The 19,971-nt window shown below is 42.0% G+C and overlaps 1 protein-coding gene across 1 annotated transcript in view; it reads right to left on the reverse strand.

Annotated features, from left to right (window-relative positions):
- The window catches only part of Dlc1 (DLC1 Rho GTPase activating protein), a 45,122-nt gene that overhangs the window by 1,641 nt on the left and 23,510 nt on the right, over positions 1-19,971 (reverse strand). The window contains exons 4-13 of the mRNA XM_042701322.1: positions 14,444-14,507; positions 11,375-12,801; positions 10,457-10,633; positions 7,718-7,877; positions 7,411-7,609; positions 5,636-5,849; positions 3,120-3,234; positions 2,310-2,525; positions 1,138-1,355; positions 213-386 (exon numbers count right to left, since the gene is read on the reverse strand). Coding sequence (XP_042557256.1) covers positions 213-386; positions 1,138-1,355; positions 2,310-2,525; positions 3,120-3,234; positions 5,636-5,849; positions 7,411-7,609; positions 7,718-7,877; positions 10,457-10,633; positions 11,375-12,801; positions 14,444-14,507 — 2,964 coding nt within the window. The remainder of the gene's footprint in view (positions 1-212; positions 387-1,137; positions 1,356-2,309; positions 2,526-3,119; positions 3,235-5,635; positions 5,850-7,410; positions 7,610-7,717; positions 7,878-10,456; positions 10,634-11,374; positions 12,802-14,443; positions 14,508-19,971) is intronic.

Here is a 19,971-nt window from a genome sequence, read left to right on the forward strand (position 1 = left end):
TCACTAAGTTTGGCATTGCTTTAGTCGTATATTTTCTAAGCAATCCAGATGAGGGAGTGATCCTCAGAGACTAGCCCAAAGGAAACTGCTGCTTTGTAAGTACTACTGCTCACTCAATCACCAATACACTCAATCTCTTCCTTCCACCAGGCTGAAAATAGGAACCTTCTTAAAGACTCCTCTCATGTTAGAAAGTCAGAACCAGAACATACCTTAAATCAGCTCTGCACATGTAGGTGAGTTTGGATTTTCCTGGCCCGCAGGGTTCAATCAAATATCGGGATAGAAGCACATTGACCCTCACACCTACCACAGGTGCCCGGTCGTGATCCACAGAGGTGAGCAGGAGGGCACAGGCTCCCTTGGGTAAATTAGTCCTCCAGGTTCTAGAGACAAAATCAGAGAGCAAAACAAACAAATGGGACTTCCTGAAAACTAAGTTGGAAATGGTATCCTACTCGTGGAGGAGACTGTGAGTGGCCAGGCTCAGTTGCTCCATGACCCATGCCTGATAACAGGAGAAATGAGAACCACTTCACCTGGACTACAAGACAAACAACAGCTACTTCTGCTGAGGTAAATCCTCAGACAGTCCTCTTTTAGGAAAGAACCAATTTTAAGTGTTGCTAAACATCCTTTTCACATTTCATGAAAGTTTCAGAATGTGTCCCAATCTGAAAAGGATTGGGACACACGATGTGACATTTCCTTAAAGATCACTGGAATTCTTTCAGTAAGTCTCCAGCGAACTTACGATTCCATGCGAGTCAGACTTAACCACATCTCTCTTGGGACTCAAATGCTATTTCCTGGCTTATTCATTCACTGTCCATTTCTAACCAAAAAAAAAAAAAAAATGTATCCTAAAAGGGAGCAGAAATCTATTATACCGAGAAGCATATTCATTTGATGTGTCTTGGTAACTGAGTTCAGTTCCAAAAGAGCTCAAACCATTTTCAGTCAAATACCTCACTGGCATAAATGCAGATATTATATGTTTAAGGAGGAGTCATCATTGTTGTGGAGACCTGTATTTAATGTTAAATAATGTAACTATCTTGGGAGATTTAGTGCCATCTTGGCTCGTTTCTGACATTCAGTTGCCTGTTCCACAGTAATGCACCTGGAAGATCTTACCTCAATACAACATAGTCCCGAGCAGGGTGGGGTGCCATGCTGTTTTGGACATACTGATAAATTTCAGTCTGGCTGTCTAGGATTTCAATCACTTTTGAGTCCAACAAGTCAACATCCCAGAGGTGCTGCTCTTTCAGTAGTCGCTTTAAGATTTCATCTGGTGTAGCAGGGACTTCAATGGTTGATCTCCAAAGCCTCAAAGGGGGTCCCTCACTCACCTGAAAAAGAGGACACACTTGTTCAGTTCTCACACGAACCATGCACACCTTTTGACCCTGAAGGCAAACTGGGAGTAGAAGAGAAGGCCTCAGGTTCAGAAGCTAATTCATCTAGGCCACTGGTAGGCCAGTATCGCTTAGTAAATTCAAGAGCAGGCCAGAGAGCAAACAATACCAGCACACAATATCCAGGTCCAGACCATGACCTGGATTGATGTAACTGTGATAAAGTCAGTTATTTTACTTGCACCCTCAAATCCTGTCATAATCATAGGACTACTGCTTGTCTATTTTTTAGGATAATACTGAGGCTTGAACTCAGGGCCTTGAGCTCTTGCTCGGCTTTTTTGCTTAACGATAGAACTTTACTACTAAATTCATACCTTGAATTTTGGCTTTTTGCTGGTTAATTGAAGATAAGGCTTGGATTTATTAGCCCAAACTGGCTTCAAACTTTGATCCCAAGATCTTAGCCTTCTGAGTAGCTAGGATTACAGGTGTGAGCCACTGGTGCCTGGCTACACTTTTTAAGGTGCTAAAGATGTTCAACAAATCATTCTGTGGACCTATCATGTTAAGTCATATAGGATGCCCAAAATAAGGGGAATCAGAGCAGATGGGGAGCACAAAGGGATTTTCATCAAATTATGGAAAAATCTAAGCCTGTCCTAGGATGGATTTGAAAGCCTAGTACTATTTAGTAAACATGCCAGGGAATTCTAATGTGTTTCTGAGGGGAACAAAATATTTCCTTTAAAATTGATTAAAATCTTCTCAAGTACTAATGAGTGTAAGCCAGCCTGTGATTGGTCTCCACTTTGACCAGAGGAACTTGAATCAGCTGGCTGCCCAGTTCCCAAGGACAAATCTGGGTAAATCCACAGAGATTATAGCTAGGAAGTCTTCTCTCTGATGACTCCAAATCCTGACCATCAAAAGTCCACCAGGACTCACCTTCTTATAGGACAGCTCAGCCTGCTCCGAAGTAGAGTAGCTGACCCAGCCTTTAAACTTCTCTTTGACCTCCTTAAACAGACCATCTACACAGTCCTGAATGAAGTGCTTGTAGTCAGCTGACTCATTACTCAGGTGTCCTAACGCCTCCAGTGTAAGGGGCTTCAGCTCTTGTTCAGTGTAGGAATTGCGACATCGGCTCATTTCCTCAGGAACCTGGGAAGACCATGAAAGGCAAAAAGGCAGTGACTCCACAGAGGCCATCAGCAAAATCGGGGGACAGAAGCAATGGCCTAGATCCTTAAGGCAGGACAGGCAAAGGACAGGGCAGGAAATACGATCCTTATTCCCAACAGATGGTGGGCTGGTCACATCATGAGGGTAAAGACAGACTACTTTCACAAACAGTATTCTTTGCATAGTTAAGAGTAGAAAGATAAGAACTAAAATAGGATGAACAGTGATCCAGGAACGGTTCTAATATACAGAGTGTATATTAGAACCAATTAAAGAAGTTTAACTTAGGGGATCATTGATATCACTAACTGTTGAGTGTATAACTAAAAGACATACACACATCATTTCTCTAAGTATGTATAAACCTCTAACTATAGAAAAGATAAGAAAAACAAGTACCAAGTCTACAATTTGTCTCCATTCATATTATCTTTTTTTAAGTAAGCACAGTAATTTATTTTCAAGTGATAGGAAAGTTGTCCAAATAGTTAGACTCTCCATAGGAGAGGGGCTCAAAGAGGAGCCCCATTCACATCATACTTAGCCCAGCTGCCAAGCTTCCTGATTCCTTACCTGGAAGAGCTTCTTGCACTCAGCAATCATATGGGCCAGCCCTTGAGTGGCAGCTAAGTTTTCATTCAAATCTTTCTGATCTGGTTTGCCCAAACTCTGTTTTCTTTGCATTACCCTAAGTAGAAGAAATAAAAATAAGATGAGGATGAATCAAACATTTACTATATCCTAAACCAATGTGTCTGCATTGCCCCTAGGTAGAAGAAACATAAGAGAGGGGAATGAGTCAAGCATTTATATATTCTTTTTGTTGTTGTTGTCGGTCATGGGGCTTGAAATCCAAGCTTGGACACTCTCCTTGAGCTCTTTAGCTTAAGGTGAGCACTCTACCACTAGGGCCATTAGCACCACTTCAGGTTTTCTGGTGGTTAATTGGAAATAAGAGTCTCACAGACTTTCCTTGCCTGGGCTGGCTTTGAACTACGATCCTCAGACCTCAGCCTCCTGAGTAGCTAGGATTATAGGTGTGAGCCACCAGCGCCTAGCTCATTCATATATTCTTAATCAAATGTATCACTGAAGCCAATTCAAAGAAGAAAAAAATAATTTCTCTGGAGCCCATTTGTTAAAGAGTTGACCAGTGTTTCTCAGAATTTTATCAACAATACTTCAAAACCATTAGAGACACAATTTTAATGAAAGCCGAGGGATCTAAAACCATTTTAAGAGGTTTCTGTCTTCAGTGACAGGTTCCTTTAAGAGGCCTTGCCCATGGTGGAGAACAAGGCTAGGAGCCCCTGGGAGTTGGGTAAGTGGTGTTACTATCCTTAATGGTTAAATAAACAGAGCCCCCACCCATCGGTGTGGGATAAAACTACTGTTTCCTAGAGGGGTTGTCCTAGACTTACTTCATCTTTTTACTTTCTTCTCTAGTTCTGTCTCTCATTAAAGTTGGAATGCTCCAGCAAACCGTTAGCTCAGGATATTTAAGCACTACCTGGCTTTCAGAAACAAAGGTGATTTCAACTAGCACAACTAGATCCCTTGTTTCTAGTGGGAAAATACTTTTGTTGGTGGTGGTAGTCCTGGGGCTTGAATTCAGAGCCTGGGTGCTGTCCTTGTGCTTTTTCTGCTCAAGGCTAGCTCTCTACTACTTTGAGTCACAACACCACTTCTGGTTTTCTGGTGGTTAACTGGAGATAAGAGTCTCACGGATTTTCTTGCCCAGGCTGGCTCTGAACCATGCTCCTCAGATCTCAGCCTCCTGAGTAGCTAGATTTCACAGGCATGAGCCACCAGTGCCTGGCGAGAAATACTTTTTAGGATTCTTTAGTGATGAAGTAAAACCATCCACTGGATGGGTTTAAGATGAAAGGTTAGGTCCAGTTAGTTGCCTTGTACACAAAAGTGCAACCTTGGCTCTCTTTCTTCCTGTCAGGCACAGGTAAGTTACTGAACTAACTAACCACCTTCAACCATCACTTTCCTCATGTGAATGAAGGAGGTCCACCTTCTACGATTGTTAGGAAATGACATGACTAATGGAAATGAGATGATTAGTTATGTTATAAAATGAGATGATTAATGGAAACAGAAGCGTCTTGTGTCTGACAGAGAGTGTCTGGCAAACTGCAGTGTTCACTAGGTTTCTGATTCCCTGATTTTCTCCGTGGCCACGCCCGTGAGGTACATATGTGTTCTAAGCAGAAAGGCTGCTAACCAATGGCTGTGGCCAGAGTATATGAGTATCATGGAGGCTTGTCACCAGCTTTCAGGGTTTTCCTTTTCTGTGTGTGTGTGCTGGTACTGTGGCTTGAACTCAGGTCCTGGGAGCTGTCCCTGAACTGTTTTGCTCAAAGACCGTGCTCTACCACTTGAGCCATAGGTCTATGTCCAGCTCTTCCGTGGTTCACCAGAGGTGAGGGCTTCACATGGACTCTCATGACTGGGCTGGCTTTGAACTCTGGTCTTCAGATCTCAGCCTCCTGAATAGCTTGGATTATAGGTGTGAGCCACTGGCACATGGCCATTGTTCAGTTTTTGGACCTGGCTATTTTAATTTGGGGCACAGCCTAAGAGTTTGGCTTTACGGACACACACAGAGGCCGAGGCAACCAATATTATCTACATCAATAACTCTGCATAGTTCTTGGCTGGCAGAATGTGCGATGACACTGTTAAGACTCGCTCAGAGTCAACATTGGCCATGGCAAGGTATGAAGCCCAGAGGACTTGCTCTCAAAACCTGGTTGATCCAGGTTGTCTAGAAGATCATACTTAAGAAAAGCGGGTGGGAATGGAGTGTGGGAATAGTGGTAAGAGTGCTTATCTAGCAGGTATGAAGCCCTGGGTTCGAATTTTCAGTACCACATAAACAGATAAAGCCAGAAGTAGCTCTGTGGCTCAAGTGGTAGAGCGCTAGCCTTGAGCAAAAGAATCTCAGGGACAGTGCCTAGGCCCTAAGTTCAAGCCCAAGGACTGGCAAAAAGAAAAATTAAAAAAATAAAAGGAAAGGAAAGGAAAGTGGGCCATGGCAGCGTTAAGAGGCTTCCTGCATTCCCACCCTATGGCCCTACCTTGGAGAAGAATTCTCCCTCTTCAGGGTGTTGAGATGGAAAAGGGAAGGCGCTAAGCACACAGCCAGGTTGGTGGGTGTCATCTGGTTTTCTTTTACCGCTGCTGTGACATCGCTCAAGAAGTAAAGAAGAGTCTGGAGAACTTCCCTGTTCTCGTCAGGCAGGAGCATAATGGCGGCCTTGATGGCTTGGAGGCGCTGATCCTTGGGCACATCTGCAGGGTACAAGCATTTCCTCCTCAGTTCAGTGAATTTCCATGTGGATGGCGAGAACCCGTCCCAAAGCAAACATCAGCATCAAACACTGAACAAGCACTTGCAGAAAGTATACTAGAGGTTAATAAGGGAGAAATTATGGGCTGCCACCACCGTCACTACCCTCAAGTATTTCCTGTCTCACGGACATGTTAAACATTTTTAAACACCCGCAACACTACACTAATACACTCCTAAATCCACCTCAGAATCCAGTTCTGTGTTCTTCTAGTTTACAGAACAAATGTTTCTTCTAAGCATTTAAAAAATTTCCCATTAGCCACCTCAATGACTGAAACTAACTTTTGTTTATAGTTTCAATGAAAAGTTTGAGATATGTATGAAATGATAAAAACAGAATCTCTAAGGACTGTCATAATTGACTGATTTGTTCATCCTTGAAATGGAAAATGCTGTTAAAATATCCAGCCAATTCAAACCAGACATATTAAACTAGTAGTTTCTTGCGTTTCAGAAAGTATATCAAGAGGCTAATAGAGAAATGTCTATACATACGAAAATATACAAAAAGGGAAATCCATCAAATAATCTTCGCTTAGAAAATGTGGAACCCAACTCCAACCTTGGTTTCCTTTAGGTCTCCTTTAGTAGGCAAACTTTTAAAGAAGCATTTGCTGGAAAAAGCAAGTCATTCAAATGCAGTACTATAAGACAAACTGATTCAACAGCTCCATGGTTACAATACATAACAAATACTTTGGTGGGGAAAATGTGATCTGTGTTTTCATAAAATATGAAAGGATGAAACAAAAAAAATGAAATAATCCAGAGCAGCTCCATTTCTCATAAAACAGAGCCCAATGTGCCAGTTCTAAAGACAACTTCATCACTGAGAGAAGCTGCTTTTAAATCACATTGCTGTAATACCAATGTGAGCCAAGAAAAACACCAGGCTGTAAAAGCTATAATCCTGATCTTGATCATTAATTTCAACAACTGTTTGCTTTAAGCTTTGCTTAAAAGTGAGAAGGGCATGGATATTGTTTTCTCAAGTATTCCTGGCAGGGACTTCGATGAATAACAGAAAAAAAATTATTTATTCATTTTACAGTGAGATGAAACACACAGACACCTGTGAAATTTTAAATATAACAACTGTTAGATGTGGAGCAACTGAAATTTCTATAGACAAAGGGGGAGATGGAAAGAGAAAGAAAGGGAGTGGGAGGAAGAGAGAGAAAAAGAGATCTTGGTACTTATTTTTGTTTTTTAACTAAGCATGTGAAATAACACTGCAGTAGAAACAACTAAGAGGAGATAGGTCAGATTGTAAAAATGTACAACTTCCCCATAACTCAGACTGATATTAAGGCAAAATTGTTTTTGAATTATTCAAATTATTCACAAGTATATAAACAAGGAGACTAACGAATGACCTATGTTTTCAAGGTTGCCATGAAGGTCTCTTGTCCAACAAATGACATGGAAGGATGCCAAAAGCCTTGGTTGGTCCCACATTTCTCAGCCACTAGCCCTCTTAATAAGATTCCAAACACTTACATTGGTAGATCTGTAAAAAGGTTTCAGAGAGCTTGTTGGTCATGAGAGGCTCGGGAAGATCTCGAAAATACTGCTTCAGCATGTCGGCCACATCGTAAGCTGACTGTCCTTCATAATTGACACAGTCCACGGCACTTTCGTTCATCTGGCGCAGAGCCTGAATCCGAGATTTGACACCCGACTTCCTGAAGAGTCCAACCTTTTGGAGGGAAAATATTAGGTGTCAGGATGGAAGCCAACATCCTCACTACAAAATGAGAACAAGTAGCGAGCACGCAGCATGGGACGCGCAGGCAGCAGCCCTCACCTGGTCCAGACAATGATTGCGCAGGTACCGCATGGCCTGCTGAATGCTCTGTGGCAAGGGCTGTCCCGTGCGCTGCACGCTCACTGTCAGAGGGACCCCGAACACGCTCCGATCCTTGTAGTCCGGAACTTTGATCCTCTTCATAAACTTGGGCACGGCCCTGTTTTAAAGGACATGGTGGAATGTTGAATTGTCTGTCCATACTTCTTCTGACTCCAGGCAAATCCTGTGTGCCCTAGTTCTGTGCTAACACCATTGGCTGTTTAAATTTAAATGATCATTTCAGCACCGACTAGCCATGTGTGTCCATTTTTGTCTCTACTAACAATTCTGCAGGACAGGGCTGTGCTAGGTCTTGTAAGAGCTATATTGCTGGTGGCTCATGCCTGTCATCCTAGATATTCAGAAGGCTGACATTTGAGGATCCAGGCTTGAAGCCGGCCCAGGCAGAAAAGCCCTTGAGAGTCAATCTCCAATTAACCAGAAAAAAATCAGACTGGAGGCATGGCCCAAGTGGTAGAGCACCAATCACGAAAAAAACAGCCCAGTGTTAAGGACAGGTCACATTTTCTAAGTTGGGAAACAACCTTCCTAAGTTGGGAAACAACCTTCCCCTGCTAATGTTGGGAACTTGGTTCCTTTAACTAAGGGAGTTGATGGATCTCAATCATCATAAGATGGCACAAGATTTAACCGAAGCAGAAAACATGTAATACTTTAGTCTCTGCTGATACAATTTTTGAAAAACAAGTTCCCATTTTGTTCTCAAAGGGCAAAGATGAGATCAGGCTCAAAAGACCCTTCTTAAGGCTGTGTGAGAAATCAGCAAATGTACAATATTGGTCTTATATAATGAGAATCAACTCCAGAGCTTAACAGTGCTCAATTTGAAGTCAAAATAAATTCGCCTGCTGATGACCCCAGAGAACATAACATCTTAAGGTTTCTGAGAGAAGATACAAAAAGGAACAATGGGGGTTTTGTGAGCCTCCCCAGGCTCCCTGGAGTCCTGAAAGCAACCCCCCTCCCCCCAGCAGTATATCCAACAGCAGGAAACCCATGTCGTGCATTTAAGGCTGTCAAACAGACATCTGAGCTCTACAAATGACCCCTGGGAGTGAGACAAGAAAGGGCAAGGCAAACAGGAAAGGAACCGAGGGCAGAATTTCTCCCCACTGTGTGGTAGATCCCACAATGCTAGGCTTTTACATTTGCTTTGACTCACTGGAAAAACTGACCAGAACTCAAGAAATATTATGGACTTTTTAGATTCTTGAGGCTTTGGTGGGAAAGGGGTAGACACCTTAGAAACGAGAATCTAAACTATTCAGTTTTAAATAGCCAGTAGGGAAAATATTACTCTTTAGCACAGAAGCTGACTGACTGCCTTAACTTTGGAGTGTTACCCACGGCCACATCATATTCCTGTTTATAGCTCGAGGAAAGGTAAAGCCAAAGAGCACAACCAAATGTGTATTTCCATACAGTTAAACATACAGTATTATGGCTGGAAGTGTGCATAATACTTGCTTTGTGGGGGGGGGGGGGAAGGGTAAAAGCCCAGCTTGCGGAATGTGGAAAGAACACATTACGCTCTTCCACGAGAATTTGAAGCATCTGGAGCTAAACCAGTCAATACTTATTTCTGTCATTCCGAACAAACAACTTCTGTACTTAAACTCACATAATAACCGCCTTTGCTCCAGAGGTGCTTTGATGCTGTACATACACTCCGTAAGTATCCAAGTTAGGAGGAGCTGGGAGACTGTTCGACCAGCTACTTGTCTGCTAGAGTGCTCTAGTGAATAGGGTTGCTTCTGTATACTTAACAACTGGCAAGTGAACACTTTGATGGACACCCAGGTGATACTGAAAAATACACTGAGTATCCATCCAGAGACAGTCTTTGGTCTCTCACATCTTTCACACTCACGACTCATCTAGTCAATAGTCTACATCTTACTTGTAAGTGCTCCATGTTGGATTTATTTTTTAAAGGAATTAGGACAAATGCATCCAATAATTGTCACCTTAAGATATTGGTCTGTAATATTTTCTAATGAATTACTTCAACTTAATATTCAGTCTTTGAGCATCTTTGCTAGGGGAAAATAATACTATAAACTCTTTTTAGTATATAGGAAGATTTCTGAACGAGGCCACAAATGTTCATGTCAAAAATGAACCATTGGACCAAGGATGCAGCTTGGTGGTAGAGAATATGCTCAGTATGCACAAAGCCCTGAGTTCAATCTCCAACAATTTAATAACAACAACAATAACAAAAAGATTCCTAAAACCATGTATAAATATGACTGGGTGATATACTAAGAATTTCAAACATAAACAAACCCATAACATTGTCCTTATTTTTTCCTTCCTTCTTTCTATAAATATGATCTGACACCACATACATACTGACCTACTGCAGACGATTCCAATGACTACAAAGATGACCACACTGTGGTATGAATGATGCATCCTTTCCTCCCCCATGACTGAAAATGTTGTCATTCAAAGAGCTCGAAACTCAATCAACCTACCCTGCTGGCAGTCCCCCCCAAACCTCCACAGGCTTCAGTAGTATTAAATGTGGCCTCAAGAATACAGACTCCATGAGATTGCAGACTAAAGACATAATAAAGGACACTGTCGTCATGTGCTCAGTGAAGGGATGTTCTCAAGGAGTGGACCCACATTATCTTCTGTTACTATCTTCAGAGTAATTTCTATGCTTACCAGCTGAAACCATGCTTGTTGGAAGGCGTGTACTTCTCCAGCAGGGCCGTTAGCTTCAGAAGTGAGTATTTCTGCAATAGGTTCATTTGGGCTACAGATTGGCAGTTAATCTGCAGAGATACAGAGTTTAGACTTGGCCGATGAGAGCTCTGGAAACTGTGCCATCTCAGTCTGTGCCTGGAAGAGAACACAGCAAAGGCTTCTTAGAAAGCAGATGCAAAAACTCAGCTGCAGGCTGTTCTTTGCCATCTTAGGAACCAACAGGATGCAGATTCTATCTCAAGCTCCACACCCTACCCCCTTTTCCAGAAAAAAAGACAGTGGCTTCATATGCATGGAGGTTGGAGGTAGAGTTGAATCAAGGACAGATACCCAAATCCTAGGATGCTCAAGTCCCTTAGAGAGGATTTGCACATTTCCATGCACATCTTCTCACATTCCTTCTGGTTTATTTATAATGCCTAAAACAACGTGAATGTTGAGAATAATTAACTGCTATACTGTAGGTTCTAGGGAATAATGACAAGAAAACAAACATCTATATGCATCTACAGTGCAGACTTTTTCTCAGACTATGTGGTTAGGTCTTCAAATACAGAAAATGTGGATAAGGAGGGCTCACTACGCGTAATGGCAAACAGACCATTTTAACCATTCCAAAGTAGGCAGGTCAATGGCATTAAGACCACTCACGTGTGCATACTTGCAGCTCCCATTACTTTCCATCTGAGCTTTTCTCATCTTCCTCAACCCGACGTCCATGTCCATGAAACCATGCCCTCTCTTTCTGATGGCACAATTTCCTGTCTGATAGGAATCTACCTGGCTATGAATGCCAGACTTCATCCTACTTATAAGAGAAACCATTCCTTTCTGACCTCACACCCACCAGCGTTGGGGGAGCAGGACGGATCGTACCTGTTACACCTGGTCAGGGAAGCCCCGACCCCAGAGTCTCTTCTTTCCGGGATGTCAGCTGGCTCTTCAGGTTCATTCAGGGAGTTGCCTGTGCTGTCCAGGTCACTAGGTGTTGTTCGGTCGTTGTCCACATCCAGGTGGATCTGCTTTGGAGATGATGGACAAGGAGAGACAGAATCCAGGGCTGAGTCTGAGTCTCCCTCATCAGAAAACTTTTCTGACCACTGGTTGACTATCCGTTGCATCCCCTTTACATGATACAGGATGTCATCTAGCTCGGGGAAGATGTCCTCATTCTCCAGGTCAGCCAGATCCCCTGAGCTGGAATACAGGATGGAGCCTGGCACGTTGTCGTAGATGCTCAGGCGGCTGCTCACGGAGCTGGAGGAATTGCGTCTCTTCAGTTCCTTAGGGCTGTCGTTGCTGTTTTCCCTTCTTAGGCTGATATGGCCAGGGCCATGGAAGCTTCCTGTCCTCCAGTTCACAGAGCTGTCATTTGCTGAGGAACAGAAACTGCCATTGGAGAGGGCTTTGGGGAAGGTGCCAGGTTTGTGATCTTCAGGAATGTAGAACACTGTGTCTTCTGGGTAGCTCTCTCGGTTCTTAAAGTTCTGCTCCACCACGTTGTTGAATGTGGACTGATTGAAAGGATCAAAGCCTTCGAGGTACATGCCCACCCGCTTGTTACAGGTGCTGAGGCTCCTGGTTCTGGTGACAGGGCTGGGCGTGCTGACAGCACTGCTTGTCTCCGACTGGCTGCTGCTACTACTGGTGTGTGTGGAGTTGGACACGCTCCTCTTTCGTACCATGGGGACGTTGATGTGGTTGCCATTGAGGGCTGAGATCTCCACGCAGTTCAGCTGCTTCAGCTTCTCCTCATCCATACCCTCTTGCAGAATGGGCCCGCTGATGATCAGCCCCAGCTTGGAGGGCGCCTTATGCTTGCTGTGGTGGGAGGAGCCCCTGAGCTTCAAGCTCTCCATCCGTTTCAGCAGGCTTCTGGTCTTGGACTTAGTGTTTTTCTCATGGCCTTTCATGCTAAAGCTGAAGCTGGAGAGTTCCTTGGGAGAGGGGAGGCTGCAGAAAGAGTCATCATTACCCATAAAGTGGCCAGAGGAACAGACGCTGATGACGGAGTTAGTCCGGGGTGTCACAGCGTCCCCGCCGTGGGGCACGTGGGTGGGGACACTGCTGGTGCTGCTGAGGCTGCGGAGAGAAGACACCTCCTGGTGCTCGCTAAGGTCTGTCAGCATGCTCTCGTGGCTTGCAGCGTTCTTCAGGTGGGAGTCATCTGGGGACCCAGGGATTGGGTCTTGCTTTGGAGAAAAGACATCGAATTCTTCAAGCCTGGACCACCTCTTGCTATCCCTCTGGAACATCCACTTGCCACTTATTGCACAGGGTTCATCCTCATCTGAATCCTCACTCTGCAACAACACAAGAGAGCCATTCAAACGCTGGGACCAGCAGACAGCAGGAGGTAGGGGATGTGTTAAGGGCCAGGAGACGATACTTCTAGGTGTCCATTTCTCCCTCCATTTTTTTTTTTACTTTCAAAGGTTTATTTAAAGAGTTTGACAGCCCTATCAAGTATTACCAGCGAAGCAAGAGCTATTTTATAGAAACTCTGTGTCTATAGGCTGTCCACTAATGGCTCAGAGGAAACTTCTGACATGGGTGAAAATTCCAGGCATGCAAAATATTTTGAACTGGAGTCAGCTGCAGTGGGACTCCCTTTCGGCTGCCTCCAGCTCTGGTGTCTGTTGATAGAATGTGTTTATATTCCTTTTTTTTTTTTTTTGCAATTTAAAATAAAAAGATGGTTTTTCACACAGTAATCACAGTGGCAATACCTAGCCACCGTCAAAAATCTCCTGCTAGCTTCTCCTATTAAACAAACAGAGACCAATCAAGGTGAGCCATCCCATGTCTTCAGTTCAATCCTGCATCGCCTTTTACCTGTTCTTTTTCTTCCCCTCCCCCTATGGGAGCCAAGTGGACTCCAGGATTGTTCTGGGCAGTTTCAACCCCAGACATGCTCCAGGCAATTGAACAAAAGCTTTGTGTGGAGCATTTATTAAAATACTAAGGTACCACCATTACTGATTATGCTTGATTTATAGGCAAGACCCAGGGATCTGGTCACAAACTAAAGAAATCTGGCCTTTCAGGCAAAACATCAAAAGACACTATGTATGCACTGTGATAGGTAACTTTGTCACTAGCGTGGAAAATATCCTCTCACCTCAGATTCACAGGACAATGAATAGAGAGCATGAAGGATTGACTAGTTCATTTGCTTAAGAGGCTTAGCTAAGTGAAGGTGACTTTTGGCAGGCTAAGGACTCTAGTATAATTAAAATTTGAACCCTGAGCCATCTTTACTATGTTCTTTGACTGATTATATTGGTTTATCCTAATTTGTGATCCTCACTCCTACAACTTCACCTATCTCTTCTCCTAGATCTCATAAAAGGGCAGAAGAAAACACCATCACCCCATTCAGCTATGTATCATCCTGGCTGCAATGTGTGGGATGTCCTGTCCTGTCCTCTTCCTCCCCTAGTTCTTTTCCTCCCTCCAAATCTCTTATTATGCTTCAATATCTTCCAAGCCAGCCTTCTTTGCTTTTATCTTGACAGCTCTGAAATGTTGTTCATGTCCTATCTGGGAAAACAGAAGAGTGCCTAAAGAATGATAGCTAGCTCAGTTTTCTCTCTTGTTTCCCTATATGGCTGGGGATAACAATGTAAAATGCACTGGGATTCATTAAGTCATCCTTTTATTTTACACTAGGCATTGAGATTATTAGGAAAAACAATAATAGATGATTTCTTCAGGTCAAAAACAGTAGATAAAATAATCTATTGGCTGGCTGCATTCATTACTGGATTAATTATATAAAGTCACATAGTATTTAACAAACCTGACTGGATTTTAACATTAAACAGAAGTGTGTCTGAAATGAGAAACTAAGTCTGGAAAACAAAATCTGCTACAAAACGTATTTGGTTTCAGGTTTGTCTACTTGTCCACTACCCTCCATACTAAATATTCATATATACTCACTCTCTTCCGATGAGGGCTAATTTCTAGCTTCATCACTGCACACTTGTTTAATGTATTTAGACGCCTATAAAGCAAAGAAATAACATTAACATTAAAAAGAAAACCTTGATGGGAGGATCAATATTATTTCCAAATTGACATGAGTTTCTTTAAACTCATTAATAATAAATATAGCTGATTAGAAAAAAATTCCTTAAAAAGGAAATCATAAGCCAGGTACCACTCAGAAGGCTGAGATTTGAGGATTGCAGTTTGAAACCAGCCCAAGCAGGAAAGCTTGTGAGATTCTCATTCACACAATTAACCACCCCAAAAGGTGGAAGTGGAGCTGTGGCTTAAATGGTAGAGTGCTAGCCTTGAGTACAAAAGTGCAGAGGCCCTGAGTTCAAACTGCAGGATTGGTGTACACAAGCATTTACCCATGCGTGCACACACACAGTAAATTGTTTAAAAAAATATCTTTCTATTGCTTAAGCTTTTCATTTAAATGTGAGTTTTTTATTATTTCATGTTGCAGTGGCATTAGTCAGGTGCCCCAAATTCACCATGGAATAAACACCTCAGTGAGAAAATGTATGCTTCCATGCACTTCTAGACTGAGCCATCAGGTATTTGTTCTTTGCCAAGAAATAATGGTCTGCTCATCTCCTTTTACAGAGACAAGAACAATAAGGAACCAAGTAGAAATGCTGGCAATATAAACAGTATATTCTATCTCATATAAAACAAGCCTTAGTCATCTCTGATAATTGTTATCTGCCTTAAAATTATTTTAGGCAGTCATTTAAAATTTAACTTTTCTCTATGGAGAGGAAACCTGAGTTGTCTTTGGCATTCAATCGGTTTTTTTTACCTTTAAATTCTTCTTCTTCTTTTTTTTTTTTTTTTGGTAGTCCTGGGGATTGAACTCAGGACCTTACATTTGTTAGGCAGGCCCTGTATCACTGGAGCTATACCTTCAGCTCCTCTATGCTGATTATTTTCCAGGTAGAGTCTCAATGCCTGGGCCAGACTAGACTGTAGTCCTCCTACTTTTGTTTCCCAGTATTATTGGGGGTCACAGACATGTGACACTGCACCAGCTGTCTAACTGGGAATACAGGTATATACGCCACTTCACCAGCCATTGGTTGAGATGGAATGTTGCAAATGTTTACATCAAGGCTAACTTTAAATTGTGATTCCTCTTGAACAGAACCTCTTAAGCAGCTAGTATTACAGGCTGGAGCCACAGAGCCCAGCTGACATCCAACCTTTTATATATCTTCCTGCTCACGAGAGAATTGCATTTGTTATACTGACAGCAATTGCAAAAGATGATTATGTAAAAAGTAATTTGTATAGTATAACTTCAGGAAATCAAAAGCTTATTGAGTTAAAGATTGGCTGTTCTTTGGGACAGAAGTTGTAGTATAATTGTGAACTTTCCTACTACCAAAAGACAATACGAAGCTAAAATCAGGAGAATAAGGCTGGGGTGGAATTCAGCGGTAGGGCACTTGGCCAGCATGAGGAAGGCCCTGAGTTTGATCTCTAACGCCACAAAATAATAAGCAAACAAAATCTGGGGAAATATTTGGTTTTACTGAAGTGAAATACTTAAAAAATCATGATGAAATAATGAAAGGATTACAAAAAGACTTTCTAAATATGCCAGGCTAAATGGCTCAAGAATGATAGCCCAGTGGGCTCCAGAACTTTCTAACATCATCATGATAATTACCACTGAGCTTTCTTCCAATGAACTTTGTGTGTGTATGTTGGTACTTGAGGTTGAACTCAGGGCCTGAGTGCTATATCCCTTAGCTTTTTGACTCTTTCACTTGAGCCACAGCTTTACTTCCAGCCTTTGCTGGCTAATTAATTGGAGATCAAAAGCTTCAAGGACTTTGTTCCCCATGGCTTTGAGTTACAATAGTCAGGTTTCAGAGTAGCTAGGACTATATGTTGAGCCATCAGTGACGGGTGGCCAAGGATCTTTTAAAAAAATATTATTATTATCTTTAATTAGTTGTACAAAGGGTTTTAATTCAACCAATTTTCAATTTAAAGGGGTTTCAGTATGTTTGAGTACAATGCATCTTGATCAATGCCAATAAACTTTTAATGTGTCTGTTTTACTGTCTCAAATCTCCTCACTCTTTTTCCTAAAATTACAATTCTTATGTTTTCATAGGATGTGGATTTAATTCACTCAATTCAAACTGATCACATATTCTCTTCTTCAGGCTTTATCTTCCTGATTCTGTCCTTGCAACTGGTCTGACAGAAAACTTGGATGCCGCAGGATAGAAAGTATTTCTGCTGGCTTGATAAGCTTGCCTTTGATTTCCTAGATTATGTGAGTGCCTGTTTAGAGAATAAACAGAGATAACGCAGAGCATCTATGTTCAGAAAAATTCTCTCTGTAACTGGGGAGGGAAAGAAAACAAATAACCAAGAACAAGTCTGCAGACTTAGAAATTAAGGGCAATGAAAGGTCCCTCTCTAAGGGACATCAATCAATTACTTCAATGGCTTCCACCGACAGTGTTTTAGTTCTCCCATATTTTCAAGATTTAAAGACTCCGGAATGGTTACAGTTAGTCTCAGGTCTGGGATTCATTAATCAAACCTGTAATCAAATACCTACTTGACTCTATTTGAGCGTTAATGGTTGAATGGTGTTTATAACCAAATTTACTAAGCATGGAGGCCTAAGGGGTTGAAAAGGGTTTATATCACATAATTCTAGATTTGATTTAAAAACAGCAACAACAACAAAGACCCAGGAGGCTTGTTTAACAAAGCTCAATTTTATCTTTTTATGTCAGTAACACCAGGCCAACAACCTTTCAATCCTAGTTATCCTCTGGGTTTTCTCTGTGGTTTTTGTCTCTCTTGGACTCCAGAGAATGCCTACTGACAGGATCTGCTTTTCTTATAGAGAGCCAGTAGTTCTAACTAGCAAAGACATGGACTTAGTAGTTACCAGAGCTCAGAAAGGAAGATGGAAAGAAGGATTGCAGAGGTGAGTTACTAGGCACAAAAACAGACAAAGGGTAAATCCAAGCATTCTATGGCAGACTAAGTAGGGTAGCTATAGTTAATATTAAGTTATGATGCAATTTAAAGTAGCTAGATGGAAGGATTTTAAATATTCTCAATAAAAGAAATAAGCCAGCTCACCAGTGGCTCACACTGATAATCCTAGCCTTTGAGGAGGCTGAGATATGAGAATGGAGAGTCAAAGCCAGCCAGGCAAGGAAGTCTATGAGATTAAGGCTCTTTATCTCCAATTAACTTCTAGAAAGCTGGAAGTGGAGCAGTGGCTAAAGGGGTAGAATATGAGCCTTGAGCAAAAAAGCTCAGGGACAGTACCCAGGCCTTGAGCTCAAGTCCCAGGACTGGCACAATAAAAAACAAAAAATATATAATAAATGCTCCAGGTGATGGATATGCTAATTACTGGTGTTTGTTCATTATAAGGTTACATGCATGTGTTGAAACATCAAATTGTACCCCATAAATATGTGCAATTATTGTATTAACTGAATTTTTTTTGTTCTGGTCCTGGGGCTTGAACTCAGGCTTTAGGCACTATCTCTGAGCTTCTTTTGCTTGAGGCTAATGCTCTACCATTTGAGCCACAGATCTTCTGGCTTTTTCTGTGATTAATTGGAAATAAGAGCTTCATGGACTTTCCTTGTCCAGTCCGGCTTTGAAGTACAATCCTCAGATCTCAGCCTCTTGAGTAGGTAGGATTTCAGGCGTGAGCCACAGAGACCTGTTTTTTTGTTGTTGTTGTTGGTCATGGGGCTTGAACTCTGGGCCTGGGCACTGTCCCTGAGCTCTTCAGCTCAAGGTGAGAACTCTACCACTTGACCCACAGCACCACTTCCCAATTAAAACTTTTAAAACATACTTCTAGCTAGACGAATGGAGCACAATGTCAAGTATTTCCATCTCTCCATTCTCACAACTCTATGATGTAGATAATTTGATTTATTTTCCTTTGTAAGTGAGGATATGGGGCTTGGAATGATCATAAATCTAGCCCTCGAACATCAGATTCAAATATGGTGTCTCTACTCAAATCACTACACTTCTGCATTAATTTCTAAAACAAGTAGTAATAACAAAATATGGGGACAGCAGAAATCCTTAGTAGGATTGTTTAAGTGGTTGTTGAAGCATTGGTATCATCAGCCATCTGTCCAGAAGCATCAAAGAGCCCTCCTTCCCAGGGCTCAGCTCCACAGGAATGTGTGGGCCTTATCTCCTGGGCAACAGATACCCTGTTCTGAAGAGGGAGGGAGCCCAGGATGGGCTAACAACATGGAATTCAAGAACTTTTGTTTTCAGCCTTGTTGTATTCAAAGTAAAAACAGGAAAAAGTAGAAAAGTAGAAGGAAAAAAAGGAAACTTTTCAAGTAAAAACTTAAAAAAAAAATCATTCCAATTCTCAAGATAGGTTGGGGGGGGAGGTAGTTGTGGAGGTGGGTGGGAAGGGATGGTAGGGGGAAAACAAAGGAGGAGGCAACAATGCTCAATAGGAAATGGACTCATTACCTTGCTCACGTAATTGTAACCCCTTTGTACAGTATTTTTACAATAAAAAAATGAACAAAAAAAAGTATCTTTTGGGAATTACTATAAATGCTTCAAGAAATTACTTGCTGCTAGGCATAGTGCTACATGCTTATAATCCCAACAATGTGGGAGGCAGAGCTAAGAGGAACGAACTTGTGGTCTAAGGCCAGCCTGGGAGAAAAAAATTCCACAAGATGCTTATCTGAAAAATAACCCCAAAAGAAAATCTGTAAGGGATTGGGAGTGTGGCTTAGGTGGTAGAGTGCTTGCCTAGTAAGTGCAAAGTTGAGTTCAAAGCCCAGCATCACAAATAAAGGAACAAAATTACTTGTTTCCCTTTAAACATGCTGCCATTTCTGTTCTGTTTGAAGTCAGCATATTTTAAAACCAAGTGCAGACTTAGTAATTGTAATTCTTGGTCATTATCAAGTTTTGTATTTTAGACAGTATCATTGTTGTCTAAAAAGTAAAATAAAAGCCCAGTCTATCTACAAGTCTGCTGCTGCCCTAAGCAGAAAAATGTTACGAGACGGCAACTCCTTCCAGATTTGGATCAAAGGAGTTGCACGACCTGCAAATGTTTTAGGAATATGAGTGTTTTTTTGTTTTGTTTTTTAAGTTGTGTTGTTGTTTTGGTGCTGGTCTTGGGGCTTGAACTCAGGGCCTGGGCACTTTCTTTGAGCTTTTTTGCTCAAGGCTAGGAGGCACAGCTCTACTTCTGGCTTCTTTAGTGATTAATTATAGATAAGAGTCTCATAAACTTTCTTACTTGGGCTGGCTTTGAATGGAGATCCTCAGATCTCAGCAACCTGAGTAGTGGGGATTACAGGAGGAATATTAGTATTTTTAATAAAAGAGAGTGCTAGGGTAATGCCAGGCTCCCTTGTAACACCTGTGTATAAAATATGGCCCAGGAGAAAGGAGAAGGAGTGAGGTTGGTAAGAGAAATATTTGAG

Source organism: Dipodomys spectabilis, unplaced genomic scaffold (genome assembly GCF_019054845.1).
Source record: "Dipodomys spectabilis isolate Male_0828 unplaced genomic scaffold, ASM1905484v1 ptg000009l, whole genome shotgun sequence".
Taxonomy (NCBI): domain Eukaryota; kingdom Metazoa; phylum Chordata; class Mammalia; order Rodentia; family Heteromyidae; genus Dipodomys; species Dipodomys spectabilis.